Below are 15,757 nucleotides of genomic sequence, written 5' to 3' on the forward strand. Positions count from 1 at the left end.
TTGTAGGGTACTGCCTGTTGTTGAAATCATCTAAGTTTAGTTGACGTGGTTTTCCCATGTCAGAGGGCATTGCATCTTTAGAAATCTAAGTATGAAGTAGAGAGCAAAATCCATTCTCCTGTGTTCTTAAGTAAACATTTTAATTGCAGGATATGCTGCTTGTTTAAAACATTTCCTTGACATGTTGCCTTGTTAAATTCAGTACTGAGTGAAATAGAATGGAGGACATAGGTTTGATTCCAAACAGTTTTGCCAAAGAGAGCACATGCCAAAATCCCGTGTTTATATAAAATTCCTTTATCCCTAGTGGTATATCACAGGAAATTATATACCTACTTGTATAGGAACCTGTTACAAAGAAATATGTGTTATGCTGTGTCTTAAATATGTGGTGTAATAGTAAACAAGTAGGTGAAACCTTTCAGACAATATAATGTCAATCTAAGCAGCAGCACATATATCTCTGTTACAGCTTAGTGTGCATGTAGTCAGTCTTACTTTCTTGGGTTTGGGGAGTTTTTTGTTGTCTTCCTCTTCCACCCCTCCCAGTGTAACTGTGTTTATTGAGGCAAGTATAGGGGGTTTATTCCTGTTGTTAATCTGCTTTTTAAAGAAATTGTGTACTGTGAATTCTACAGCCTGCCTTTCAGACCTTCGTAACACTATTATTATTGATTACTGGAGTCATCAGCAAATGTTATTTACCTCTTCTCAATTGTTTTCTTCTTAACCTGAACAATGTAAGGAGTACTTATCAGAAGGCTAAACTTCTGTCTTGCAAGACAGTGTGAAAGCTGTGCTTTTGTAAATTTGTGTGCAAATTCTTTTTCTGTCATATTTTTTAACAACAGGGATGGGCTCCTCTGCACTGTTCTTTCAATTGAAAAAGTCTGTGATGGGCCTCTGATACAACGTGATATTGTGATGTCATAGAACAGCAGATGTGTGTCCTGTTATTTAGAGCAAAATTCTTTGTGAGCTCAGAGTTAACTGTTCCAAGCACATTCTCTAATTTTTATCTTTTTAACTTTTTATCCGTGAACTGATGCAGTTTTGAAGATTCACAAGAGTCACGTTATGGTTTGCCTTTGCCTTTTTCATCTCCCATTCACCCCATGAAGCTCTCTGCAGGGCGGCATTTCAAACCTGTTACGCTCACAGTGTTCTCTTCCACCGTGGTATGCATGCAGGTCACCTTGCTGAGTCCTCTGAGAACAAGGTTTCATAACCATCCACTCTGTGGAAAGATTTTTGGTAACTTGCTTTTGCTTCTCTCAGGCTCTTTCTTGACAAATCTATTTCAGACAAATTCAGAGATCATTGTTCCATTTTCTTAGATTGAGAAAATCATAGATTTGGATTTTATCTACTGGAGACAGTACAGTAATAGAGAACTTGGGGAGTGGGTGGTGCCAATTGTTACACAGCTGTTAACCAGGGGTTAATATTTTCTTGAGCAGCTATCTTTACATGTGTTTTCTATTACTGCCATGTATTTCTTCCTGAGAAGTGTTACGTAAATTGTATTAGCACTTCAAGTAGCACCAGAAAATCTGTTTATTAATGTAAGAACTGAATTAGATATATTATCCATACCTCATAACACTTAACTAAAAAGAAGTTTACTTATGGGAAAATGTACTTAACCAAAAATCACAAAGTTTCTTTCCTTTTTTAAAACCAGTGTTTAAGGAATATGTTTGGATGAGTGGTTTGGATAAGTGCTGCAGTTTTCTTATGAGCAATTTGCTCATCTGATTTGACTTGTTACAAAATACTGTTTACATTGAGTGGTAAGACAGCCTTACCAGTGGTAAAAGCTCATTTCTTTTCTCTTCCATTTTCCTAAGTTAGCATGCTTGCATGAGACCATATATACCATTTCGTGCTTTCTTAACAAAAAACTTCTGCTATTCAGAAGGATTACAAGGAAACTAAGGAAGAAGGCAGAAATAGTTGGTGTTTCTGAGGTTTTAAGTAAAGTTAGCAGCCTGTTTAATAAGCAGTAAGTAGCAGAAAGTTAATGGATGGATACACTGGATGCTTACGGTAAAATTTCTTGCAGGATACTAGTTATGTCATGAGTTTCAAAAGGAAAGAGAAGAAACAGATGCTAGAGTTTTAGATCATCCTGTGTGAAATAGTAATATAAATTCTGGTTTGAAAAGTAGCTACACTGACTACCCTTACACTGTGGGCCAGCTTTCTTCTGTTTTTGTGTGAGACATCTGTAATCACACTTGATGTACTTACTTAGGATCACACTGGAATGCATTTTGGGCACATGGTATGAAGGAAATACTAAGTGGTTGAGAAATAATGCATTAATAAAGTAATTTTTGAAGTAACACAGTTCTGGATGCTATACATCTAAGGTCTTAGTTGTGATAGCAAATAAATCAGATTCTTATGGAGTCTAAGTTAGCCTGGAGTTGCATTCATAATTCCAACATCCTCTGATATCACTTCTGACAATGTAGATTGGTAATGGGTTATTCCTTCCTCTCAAATGGATCATAATAGTGTGGCTTCATTCAGCAATATGTAAGATCAATAATTTACAGAATATGCAATCCCCAAAAGCATTTTACAAATCAGTTTAATTAAAACTGATAATGTAAGATGTTTCATCTGTGCTCCATTAAATACCCGTCTATCCATACACTGAGTTGTTCTCTTAACAATTCAGATTCTCTGTATAAGTATTTCTTGAGTTGACCTTTTGCTGCATTTTACAAGAGAATGTAACGATACAAACTTTTTTCAGAGTTGAAAATATTAGAACACAGTCATTAACCAAAAATGCTGTTAAATCTTTAGATTACTTTTGTTCTATAATTCAGATTTTCCAACGCTTTGCTTATGGACAAAAATTTTCCTTTTTTTACCTTTGCCTTACAAATCCTGTTGAGTGCAGCAGTAAGTGCGTGGTTCATGGGTTAGCAGTAAATTTAAGGCTATGTTCTCCTGTCGTGGTTTAAGCCCCGGCTGTAAATTAGAACCACGCAGTCTACTTCCCCCCCCCCCCCCACTCCCCAGAGGGATGGGGAGGAGAATCGAAAGAATGTAACTCCCACGGGTTGAGATAAGAACAGTCCAGTAACTCAGGTATAACACAAATCACTACTGCTACCACCAATAATAATAATGATAAGAGAAATAACAAGGGAAGAAAATATGATACCGCTCGCCGGAAAAGAGCCCGTCCGAAAGGAGGACGTGCCCTTCCGGGTAGCTCCCAGTTACATCCCCGGGCATGACGTGCTGTGGTATGGAATACCTCTTTGGCTAGTTTGGGTCAGGCGTCCTGTCCCTGCTTCCTCCCGGCCCCTCCTCCTCCCTGGCAGAGCATGAGACTCACAAAGTCCTTGGTCAGTCTAAACATCAGTTGTTATCAGCTCTTCCCAGGCCAAAAGTCAAAAACACAGTGCTGCACCAGCTACTAAGAAGGAGAAAAACTGACTGCTACTGCTGAACCCAGGACATCTCCAAAAGAACAGTACCAAACTAGCTGATTTTAGGCACTCCTTGATTTTTTTTTGCAAGATAACCAAGGAAAGGTGGAGTTAGAACTTGGTCACTAGAGGGGTTGTAGAGATGAAACCAGCTGCATGTCACCTTTGCTTCTCTGTAGGTTTGCGGTACAGGTTCTTAAGTTTGCAGTGTGCCTACAAAGCAATTTTTCTGTGGTGATGTGATACGGAATTACTCTTGTATTATTTACACACTCCTTTTCATTGTTGTTCACCTCTCGCACTCTGTGCATTTTCACTTGCATTATACTAGGGACGTAAGTAGCATGTGTCAAGATACATACATAAAATGTTTCACATCTCTTGTTACTGGTTGAGTAACTTTTTATGCTTCTCTTACTAGATTTTCAAAGGCAGTTTTGTTTTCTTAATCCCTGTTCCACTTATGATGGTGCATGAAACTCCTCTGTACATCTGTTACAGAAACACAGCTGTCATATAGGCCATGGGGAACAGTTTGCAGTGGCGAAAGAGAACTTATGTAGATATAAGTGACTTACTCTGTAGGTCTTAATTAGTGAGTTCTGTGATTAAAATTTTGTGAACCTTTAAAAAATATCTAGAAGCAGTGACTCACTGTATCTAGCATTTATATCTTTGATATGCAAGCCTGTTAAAAACAGGTGCAGAAATCTTTCTAAAAAGCTTCTGAGTCCTATTTTTGAGAAAAGATGAGGCGAGAGGCCAGCCTGAATGGGGCTTTGAGCAACCTGGTCTAGTGGAAAGTGTCCCTGCCAGTGGCAGGAGGATTGAAACTAGGTGATCTTTCAGGTCCCTTCCAACCGTTCTGATTCTAAGAGGTGACTTCAGAGGAAAATCTGCTTAGAATATGTCTGAAGTAAGCAAATATATTGTAATATTGGGACTGCAGCAAGGCCTGTTTCCCCATTATGCTACCTCTGATTCATTCTTGATAATAGCATTTAGTTTATGTTCAGTAGTATTGTCTTTGTATCAGGATACGCAGTTGTCTGAAAGCAGGGTGTTGCACACACTAGGATTCTCTAAAGCTCCTGAAACTGCCTTTGAAATGAGCCAGGATGCTCATAAACCTAGAGGATCTGGTCTTTGGTAAATACTATACTAAAGATGGAAGTACACTAACATGAAAAGAAAGGAATTTCTTTTTCTCCCCAAATACTGCTTGGAATTCTTTCCCTGTTCTTTGATGTTTTCAATAAACCAGAAGATACAAAAAATACATCTTCTTTATGAAGAGTAAGTCTCACAGTATAGGGTAATCTAGTAACTCTTCTTGGAAGAGCTAACATTAATGGAGTAAAACTCAGACTAAAAGTCATCGTTAGAGCAACGGAAAGGTCTCTGTGCAGCATAATGGACTCAGACCTTTACACAAACCTATGATATTTGTAGAAAAAAGAAGCAAAATATTTTGTAATGTATTTTAAGTTCCCAGAGGACTTGATATATTGTTACATCTAGTATGTCTATTATAGTATTATTATTTTTCTCCATTGTACTATTTTTATGTTTTATTTCTTTTGACTCATGTTGGTTTCTGTTTTGTTTTTTTTTTCTTCTGTAGTATAGGGGCCCTTCATATCAGCTTTATATGGAAAACGTTTACATAGATGTGGGTTTTCATGCCCCGGTTTTATAGCTTTTTCACAAGCATGCTTTGAAGACCAGTAATTTAATCTTATTTCTTCTACATTGATTGTAAAATATGCAGAATTATAAAAGTTAGGACTGATGCAACCTGAGTAAACTTCCATTGTTTTAATCCTTTGATTTAATTAGTTTATAAAAGTCTTCAATGAAACATTGTACTTCTGTGTGCAACTTGGTTTTGAAAATTTGAAAAAGGTGCACCTTTTTCTTGCCTTCTTGCTTGTGGTTACATATGCGTTTACCTATTGAAAACGTTTTACAATATGTCACATTATAGCTGAGAAAAAGTTTGCTGCTTTTTTAATTTTCCACATCTTTAATTAGGAGAATAAAAAGATATGAAGATTAAATGAACTTTGTGTTATACATACTAGTGCAAAATACCTTGTATAATGTAGGCAGATCATAAACTGATCATTATAGCAATCACATTTAATAAAATTAATTATGTTTCTAGGTTCCATGGTTCCTTTCTCCATGCGAATTTTACATGCCGAACTTCCTCAGTACCTAGGTAATCCACAGGAATCACTTGACAGACTGCATAGTATGAAGATAATCTGCACCAAGGTAACAGCTTCTCTATGCACTAACATTTTTTAATGTTTAAGAAATATATTTTATTGTCCTGATAAAGAACATTAAGTTTCAACAATGAATTTTTTTATGCCATCTTGATACAAATAAGGAGCTCACTAAAAGAAGTGATTGTCTCTTCAGTTTTAGGATACAGTCTCTTTTCTGTGGTAGCTCTGACTAAAATGAGTAAAACAGTGGACAAAACAGTTCTCTTGCTTTCGTGCTCTTGCCAGACAAAGCACCTAGGACACTAAGCAGATGATGTAAGGGCAAGTAGGAGAGCCTCACTGAGTTGCATCCAGCTAGCTCAAAACACAGTTGTTAATGATCTTGATCCTTCAGAAATAGTTTGAATATCTGGTTTTGGAAACAACAGTCATTTGGAAATATAAATACAACCTGCTGAGGTTTGTGTTGCAGGTTGGTTTGTTTTGTTTTGTTTTGTCAAGTGCTATAATACAAAATTTTGGTGTGAATTACATGGGGTTTGTTAGTGCTGAAATTGGAGTGATGGCGTTATGAGCACTAACCTTATCCAGTAAACCCAATACCCTTTTTGTTAATCATTCACACTTACATGTGTTTATTTCTGAAATCTTTCCTGAATTGTGAAACGCAACAGTGGCTTTGAATGTTACAATGAGGTAAACTCTAGAAGAAATGCAGCATTATTGTTTTATCTGTAACACTTGAAAGTTCAAAACCAGAAAGATAAATACATGATTTATTTTTATTTTCAGTCTTCCTTGCAATTGTCCTGTATTTGCTCCTGAAAGTAACTTGGATAACAGAAGTAAAAGGATTTGATAATTGACAATCGTATAGTTGTAGTGGTCTTAAGTGTATAAAATCAACTTGCTTCTAACACAGTAGTTACTAGGATAACCAAATGTTTATAGTAAAAAAAGAAAACAGTTCTTTGTATTATGAGGGGTGTCATGGTTTAAGCCCATGCCGTAAATTAGAACCATGCAGTCTACTTCTCCCTCCACCTTTCTTCCCTCCGCTCCTGGAGGGACGGGGAGGAGAATCGAAAGAATACAACTCCCAGGGGTTGAGATAAGAACAGTTTAATAACTAAAGTATAACACAAACCACTACTGCTACCACCAATAATAATAATGATAAAGGAAATAACAAGGGAAGAGAATACAACACCTCACCACCTGCCAACCAATAGCTCCCCCACCCAGCAGTGTTCTAGCTCTTCCGAGAACTCTCAGTTCTACATCCTGGGCATGACGTGCTGTGGTATGGAATACCTCTTTGGCTAATTTGGATCAGGTGTCCTGTCCCTGCTTCCTCCCGGCTTCTCCTCCTCCCTGGCAGAGCATGAGACTCACAAAGTCCTTGGTCAGACCAAATATCAGTGTTATCAGCTCTGTTCCCAGGCCGAAAGTCAAAACCACAGCGCTGCACCAGCTACTAAGAAGGAGAAAAAATGACTGCTAAAAAAGATTAAAAGTTTAGGTAATAAGAGATGAGTGTGGCATTTTTTATAGAGTTGGAAAGAAGTGATTTGGAAACAGTCGAGATGTATTTAATTTGGACAAGAAGTGCTGCTTCTTAGCATTTTACGAATGTTGTTACGTGTTCATGACCATCTAATAATACTACTGGCAGGTTGTTCTGTCCAGCCTTTGCCTTCGTAAACAGTCCTCCTCAATTTGAAGTAATTTTTTCCTTCTAGGAAATGCCATACTCTGTTGCAGGGTTTCACAGTGCATCTGTTGACATTTGCCTGCCCTGGTCTGCAGCAGATCAGCTGCTTCATATCTTTGTTTTATGCAGTCTGTAACAAGTGCTGCACTGTCTCCCTTCAGTCATGCATGGGCCACTAGATTCCATAAACTTAACTGGAACTTAGATAAGGGAATGAACAAAAGGGGAAATTAACTGCCCCATTCACATTTACAAGACCTTCAAGTCATCTGCAGCCTTCAGGTGGCTTTGTCTGCATTCTTTTCCTTAAGTGCAGAACCTCAGAACGTACCCAGTGTATGAAGGAAGTTTTTAAGCTATAATACAAGATTTTTTAATTATTTTTTTTTAACATGAACTAGGCTGCTTATTTGTTGAAATAAAGAAAACAGGATGTGCTGGAGAAGATGAAATAGATAAAAGGAGATTTACAAATTAATATATACATATTCCCCTCCCTGATGAGTTGTGGAACGGGTCTGTTTACTCATATTCTCACTCCATCAACTGCTAGTGGCCTAGGTCACTACAAGTTCTGTGTGATCCCTGGTGTCCTTGTGGAAAGCTTCTTTGAGGCTGTCTGAACGTTTTCCACTAGGTCTTCCAAGGAGCGTCCTGTTCTCTTCACTTGCTGTCGGTTCGCAGGATGCCATCTCTTTCTCTCTGCCTTCCTGTGTCTGAGTTTCCAATGTTCCTTTCAGGTTAGTGTGTTCAGTTGTGGACAGAAAGAGAATCAGCTCCCTTTGCTTCTGACAGCTTCCACTACAGCCAGGATCAAGTAGCCAGGGCAAGCTATTGTCTGTGCTGATGAACGCTCCTTTTACAGCACAGTACATAGAAAACTACAAGCGAACAAATAAAACATACCATCCTTCTCAAGGGAATATTTCTGATCAGTTGTTCTAGACACCTCACTGCAGATTACTTCATCTGTTTGCATTCAATTAAATACCTGCTCTTTTGAAGCGATTCAAAGACAACTGTAGAAACTAGAAAGTGAAGAAGGACAGCCTGTAAAGATAAATATGTTTTAAAAGAGAGTTGTAAATTGGTGATAATTTAAATGTTTGGGGTTATGGTTGGCTGACAAAAAACATTGTATAGCTATGTTTTGATTTTTGCACAGGATGCTATTTGTCTAATAATCTTGATTTCACCTGGAATGTTCAAGACTAAAGTTTAGAATACTTATGAAAACCTATGGCATAACCAAGAAAATAACATAAAGGATGTACACTCATTAGTCTTAATATTTGTATATGACACTTGGGAACCATTGGGGTTATAGCAGAATTAATTGGGGCGCTTTCAACCAAAAGCCTCTGGTGTTTTACTTCCTTATTTTAAAAAGTGGAAAAATAATCTTTGGTCATCTATATTTACAGAAGGGCATAGGAATAGTCATTATGTAAATGAGATGAACTTGGAGTCATAAAAGCTGGAAGAGAGAAAAGACCTATTAGCTCACCTAGTCTGTCTCTCTGCAGCATAAGGTTGTTTTCTAGTTTTTAATGAGCCAGCCTATGGAGCTGAGGCCACGTCCCTTGGGAGGCTGTACAAGACTAATGCTAATGCATTCTTATAATAAGAAAATTTGTCTTTCTGTTTCATTTCTCTTCCTTAATGTTGTTGTGGGGTTTTCTTTCCCTGTATGACAGTTCCTTTTAACCTAGTAAATTTCCCTCTTGTTTTTTGTTGTATGCATTCTACAGACATTTGTCAGCTTTGGATTAGCCAGTCGACTTAAAGACCTAACTGTATTTACTTTGTCCCTATTTTGGTAATTCATTCTCTTCAGCCCCCATCTACTTACGTATTTTTGGTACCTGAAACAGGATTGGTGGTTGAGTGCAAAAACATAATTTTCCTTTTCACTGTATAGGTAATAATGGGTTTATCTTTTTGAGTATTCCTGTAAATTTGCAATCAAGATCTGGTTGGATATTTTACATTTCTTTCCATAGGTACAACGTTTGGTAAAGAAAAAACCTGTAGTGCCAAATGCATATTACAGCTTGGGGGAGGAATTCATTGAAATTGTTACTCTCTCTGTGTCATTGCTGGTCTTCCCAACATGAACTGCCGCAATGAGTTACTGCCCTTATAAGTTTGCCTTGAAATAAATGGTTTCCAAACAGCCAATTAGTAAGAGTAACAATAGTAATTAAAATCACAAAATGCTTTGTTCTTTTCAAGTATTCATTTAAAAACATAGGCATTATCACTTTAGAGCTCATAATGCTGAGGACATGTCAATAAATGCCTACCTGGAGACCAAAATGTGTAAAGAGCAACAATCAGGCTTAATCTGAACTCCTCCCTTGTCTGTGCCTAGGTGAGTGAGGGAAAGCTCCTGGAAATACGCACATCTCATAGTGGAGCTATTTCCCTTTTTAACCTTAACTCTTCAAGTGGCAGAGCCATACTGGGCAATTCTGTCAGCTGGGTGAAGAAGTGGCAAGTGGTTTAACACTCTTGCTTCTTAAAAAGCCTCTGCAAGAGTTACATCTGCAAAACTTCAAAAACACTTTGTGCCATTTCGCCATCAACCACTCCCTGTATATTTCCACTGCTCTTTGTGAGTAGTTATGTTCTTCCCTGGCCCTTCCATAGATGCTCTTCATATCCCCTGGACTTCTGTTTTACTTACAAATTGATGAAATTTGAGTGTCTTAGCTACTGATTTGTTTGGGTTTTAATTTTTATTCAACTTCCAGTTCTGGCTCAGTAACTAAGGTCACTTAAGTATTCTGTTTCTTGTACATTACTTCAGTCTAGGGGGTGTTTGTCCTGATGTCTTGTTTGATGAGTTTGTAGAAATGATGGTCCTGCACCAGTCCGAGTACCCAAAAGCCACAATTCCAGAAGCACCAGAGCGGGTTGAGTAAGAAGCTAATGCTGGTGAAAAGCTGTGGAAGAAGAAGTAAAGCATTGAAGAGAGATATGTAAGGATAGGAAACTAGGAGAGAAAATGGTGGTATGCATAGTTTAGTAATTAAAGCATACTGGTGATTGATAGGGAATGAAACAGAAGACTCGGTGAAGTAATAGTAGCTGGTGAAACTAATGAGTGTGTACTTGCAATACTCAAAACAAGAAAAAACTTAGGCTACCTGTAAAACTGATGTTTAAAGTAAATGATAGAAGTGTTCAATCATTTCTCTTTGTAACTGAAACAAAGATGTTTAGAGCCGTTTACATCTTAACAGCAGTTGCTTAGCTCTAAACATCAAGAGATGTTTAGAGTATCCCTTGTGATACTGCAAGAATAAAGAGTTTGCCTTCTGTAGAAAAGTAGGATGAGGGGATTTGCTAAAATTACTTATTTTGTGTCAACTAACCCACATAGCTTACACTGAGGAGCTACCTGAATCATTAATGTTATTATTAAGCAATACTTGGAAAACTGGTGAAATGCTGAAAAACTGCAGATGATATTCCTATACTTAGGAAGGGCAAAAGGAGATTAACCTCGGGAATAGAACAATTAGCCTCGAATCAGCACCGAGTTCTGTTTTAATTACATTGAGCTTGAGGTGATGGCTAGATATATCTAAGTAATGTCACAGAATGGTTAATGGAATACTCTAATTGTATGCTAATACCTAATTCTTTTTTGATGTTAGTGAGCACGTTTTAAGATAAACACAGTCTTTTTAAACAGTACAATATGTCTTTTGATGAAGGTACCTCATGTTTAGACCATTTCAAGAGTAAGAACTTCAAGCCTTACTAAGAATGGGAAGCAATCACTAGATGTTTTCCCGTGGAAGAGAAATGGTTTTCCAGGGGAAGATCATGGGGTTTAGACTGGACAGGAAACAGACAATAAGGTGGTTTTGGTTTGTGGGAAAGCAGAATGTTGTTTTTTTTCTCTGACAAGGTGACTCATTATACACTAGGCATTTAACACTGAAATGTAGTGCTTTTGGTTTCTAAGTGACTTAAAAGTGGCTACATTGCTTTTGAAAGTAGAACTGAGATTCAGTCTTGCAGGTATGTGCCACTGTGATCTTATAAATTGCCACCTATCAACTAGGCTGCAGTATCTACTGGTGTACGCTTATAGACTCTCAAAATCGAGGTAGGGCAATGTAGCCTAGCCCTCTGTGAACAAGGTTCACACTAAATCATATTGCCTTGTGTTTGTCATGGGCTAACAATTCTTACTGGAAAAATTACCCTGGCTCAGCTGGCATGTGGTAACTGCTGTCATTTCATCATGTGTCTCTCCTTGTTCTTAAGTTCCTTGTAGCTAAATTTATGGCACCTAACTTCATGCTTTCACTCTCATATGTGACAAGAGCTTGGTATCTTGTAGAGCAATTCCTTCCAGCTTAAGATGACTAAAGTAGGTGACATGAACTGGCTTCCTGGGGGTACCAATTGCTCTTCATTGGCTGTAAAAGGCACCAACATGGCTGGCTGAGCCCAGATTAATTCTACCTGTCTTTGCTTTGGAGGGTTTCCTATGTTGTTTTTAAGTGTTTGCTTGCAAAGCTCTGAGCACAATTTGAATGCTTGGCTGATGTAAGAAAAAACAATTACTTCTTATACTGACAAGAAGCTGAGAGCTCTGTATTTGGAAGTGCTCTCAGTCCCTAGAAGAAGCAGCCTTGTATTCCCCTCATCAGCTAATCACAGAAGCTGATGAAAGAGCAAGTGGCCTTAATGGGTTTTTTCAAGGATATCTCAAGCATTGTTCTACAACCAAAGTTATAAATCTGTAACAGGAAAAGTGGGGTGATCTGTGGGAATCAGAAAACGAATTTGGAGGAATTGTAATGGGATTAAAAAAAAAAGGGAAAGTCAACTTGCATTTCAAATGGAATCTTGCCTACAAATTTCATAGTGCTTAAGACACAAGCTTCATTAAGTATACATTTTCATTCTTCCAATAAAACAACAAATGTTTCGTTCACTCAACAATTTACATTATTTAAAATCTATACTAGATTAAAAAAAAGCAATAAAACTCAAGCTTCGAGAAGAAAATTGCAGTAAAAACTAAGAGGAGTTCTTCATAAAGGACAGAAGGACTAAACTAGAGCCTCTGCTTAGGGTGGGGGAATCAAGAGGCAGTGGCTTTCTAAGAAAAATCAGTTTGACTTTCTTTGTGGGCATTAACATTCATTTTCTGGTGAAGCACATTTCATGTTTTGCTTAACAAAATGTGTATGTCCCTAGAGCGTGCTGACATTCAGTGTTCTGTGAGAATCATAAACCTGAACTTAACATCCTTCTCCCGTACAATGGCTTTCTTACTTTATGCAATTGATCTAGCTACGGTAATAGTAATTTGGAACTATACCTAGGTGAAGCATTCCTGCCTGCATTGGTTTACATATAGATAACTTGCATTAAATGTATAATGCTCTTTAAACTCATGTTGATTACGTCAAAAAATTTACTACAGATACTAGAAAATTTGGAACAAGGCTTAGCTGAAGATGGAAGCATGACTAACATTACACAGGAGAACAGACAAGGTAGGTATTCTTGAAACATTTTTTTCACAGGCAGTGTGTTTTTATTGCTTGCCTAAGTATGCCAGAAGTTTTCACAAGACTGACCCAGAGTTGTTAAAACAGTATTTTTGGAATCTCATAGCCTACTCAGCCTCTCAAATGATACACCCTGTACTTTTATTTGCTGGAATTAATTTCACAGTTTTGCCCTCGATCAAACTGGTGCACTAAATCAGCTTTTTTTCTCAATTTAGGATAACAAAGAACATGGCTGCTATCCTTTAGGCATGAATATATAAGTGTATTGATGTCACAGCTAGATGGATGTTTTATCTTAAGCCTTGGCTGACTGGCTCTTCTCGGTCCTCATGTCTGAAATCACTGTTCTGTTTTTGAATTGTTTTTTCTTTTAAATTGAACTCCCATCATTCAAGGGCTAGACTGGCTTAGGATGCTGCTACATCAATGGCTGAGTCTCACTAGCTGCGCGATAGTTAGACCCTTGAAACATCTAAGTCACTTTCTAGAATAAGAGATGATACAAATCTATGTTGTCATTTTCATGATTTTACATGCAACTATGTTTTTTTCCTGTTCTTAGTCATTTAGCTTCAATAGTAGAGGATACATTACTGCATAAAAAATTGGACAAGAAGTGACATTGTGGGTTATATGAACCACTCATAGTGCCCTACCTAGCAAGTTAAAAATATCATACCGAGAAAATAAAACCCTTTCAGTTAACAATTTAAGGAATCTTACCAACTTCTTTCTAGGGTAACATTCACCTAGAGCCTGTGGGAAGCAAAAATCTGGCTGTGAGATAACAAGAGGCCAAGTAGAGTTGTTAGCAGAGTTAAAAAAATAATAACAAACAATTTCCTAAAACAGTGTCTATATGGAAGAGTGGTCTTCAAACTGACTGAATATAAAGCAGCTTTAATGTCTTACTGAGCTTGACTTAATACACTAATCTAGATATGTCCTAAGAAAACCCCAGATGAACACACGTATGAGCAGCATATATCATAAAGGCATAATTTGCAAGTATAGTCAAATGAATACATTTACTACTCAAAGGGGCTAGGAAAAAGAGATGTAATCAGATACTAAAGGTTTATCTACAGTGCTCCAGGAGTTTCTGTTCTCTCCTTGTATTTACTATTCTTCTTGCCTCTGTTCTTCTGCTTACTTTTCCCTGTTACCCCCTTTCTACTGTTATTTCTGTCCTTATTATCACCACATTCTTTTCTGGTTTACTCCTTTAAAACCAAGACACTGATTCTCCCTTTAAGGTACAAGGACTTTTTCCTAGCTGTGTCATAATCTTGTGTCTTGCAGTCTGACTTGCTGCTCAGTTTCTGGCTCCTTGCTTTTCCTCTCTGCTGCAGGAGGAGGCATAGTTAGGAAAGCTAGTAGTTACCAAGGGACTATGCTGCTGAAAATTTGGAGGGATCTTCATATATCTGCTGTGCAGCTGCCTGTAGGTTTAAGGCTGCCAAAAAGCCAATGGGTCCTTTGCAGAGACTGTTGGCTGCTATTGTCTGTGGAGGTCTGCCAGGTCTGCTTCCTGTCTACTTCTTTGCTGCATTTGGAGCTCCAGAAGGCTGGTAGTGGATTTGGTTTTTTTTTTCATGTGAGACTAGCTGAAGCAAACTTTATTAACTTTATATGAAGACAGTCTTAATTCATTATGGGGATTATGCTTAGCCTGTAATTTCCTTATAACTAGTGTAAGAAGGTACCATACCAATTGACTTACCCTGTACATTTCTTCTAGGCTGGAACATAGCACCTCATTTGCCAGTTTTTCAACGGGCAGAGATTTAACATTGCACCACTTGTCTGGTAACACATTCTATAAGATGCTGGTTTTGCAGCTTCTCCATGCACAGAGCTCCTATTGAAATGAATGGCAATGTGGAGTCCTTGATATATAACAAGGAAAAATAAGTGCTCAAAGTGGAAGCGTGGCTGCCTGGACCTGCACAGTGGGTTTCAGGCATCTCAGTAACATACAGTGATCTGCTATTGGGTTTTTGATTTGTTTACTGCTTTGCAGGTTTTCTTTAACCCGTTTTCTACCAGTGCTAAGAAGCCTCATCCCACATGGGTGCAGAATTTCCAGGCCAGGTTCATGTTTAGTTCATTGCACAGACTGAAGGCATCTGATCTGTATGCCTTGAGGTCCTTTCTGAGAACCATAGCTGATCCTATTCCATTGTTAATGGGAAATCTAGATGTCTCCACTGCAGGAATTCACATCTAATTTGTTTTCACCTAAGTCCTAAAAAGCTGAATGTGGTTACCACACTGTCAGGACATGAAAAAAGGAGATGCATTAATATAAGTGAAATAATAAAGGAGAGTAATTACGTCCTGGGTTTACACGCACACACACAAGAAAGGAAAAACAGAAATGCATCATAAAATATTTGCTCATGGTTTACAGCTTTCTCTTCATTAATAGCAGTAATGATATGTGATCACGGGGGAAATTCTAAAACAAAAGCTAGGAGTAATGAATGATTTTAAGTACAGTGGATGAAATACTGGGTCCAGTCTTGGGCCCCACATTATGCCCTTCTTTTGACAAAGGTAATTTTGGAATATTCACGGGGGTTTTTTGTTTTGTTGTTGAAGAGGTTTGAAGGAGGTTTTAGGAAGGCATTTCACCAAGCTCTCTTATTATTTGTAATGGCATTTATGTGTGCTGAAAGAATTATCTTTGTGACCTGCCAGGCTTTCAGCAGAGACTACATTATTGATACAAATGAGTGGTCTCAGTTATCACAATCTCATTGAAATAGTCTCTTCTCCCTTCCCCCCCCCCTTTCAAATCGT

General features: G+C 37.9%; 1 protein-coding gene across 6 annotated transcripts in view; it reads left to right on the plus strand.

Moving 5' to 3' along the window:
- The window catches only part of TRAPPC12 (trafficking protein particle complex subunit 12), a 57,739-nt gene that overhangs the window by 22,626 nt on the left and 19,356 nt on the right, over positions 1-15,757 (plus strand). For 5 of the 6 annotated variants that reach the window (XR_013956593.1, XR_013956594.1, XR_013956595.1 and 2 more), the window contains exons 6-7: positions 5,623-5,735; positions 12,862-12,934. Coding sequence is in view for 3 of the 6 variants with exons in the window: in XM_080615401.1 (XP_080471527.1) it covers positions 5,623-5,735; positions 12,862-12,934 (186 nt within the window). In the remaining 3 variants the exon portion in view is untranslated. The remainder of the gene's footprint in view (positions 1-5,622; positions 5,736-12,861; positions 12,935-15,757) is intronic. The other variant, XM_080615402.1, reaches the window with a different exon arrangement.

Source organism: Psittacula echo (genome assembly GCF_963264785.1).
Source record: "Psittacula echo genome assembly, chromosome: 4".
Taxonomy (NCBI): Eukaryota; Metazoa; Chordata; class Aves; order Psittaciformes; family Psittacidae; genus Psittacula; species Psittacula echo.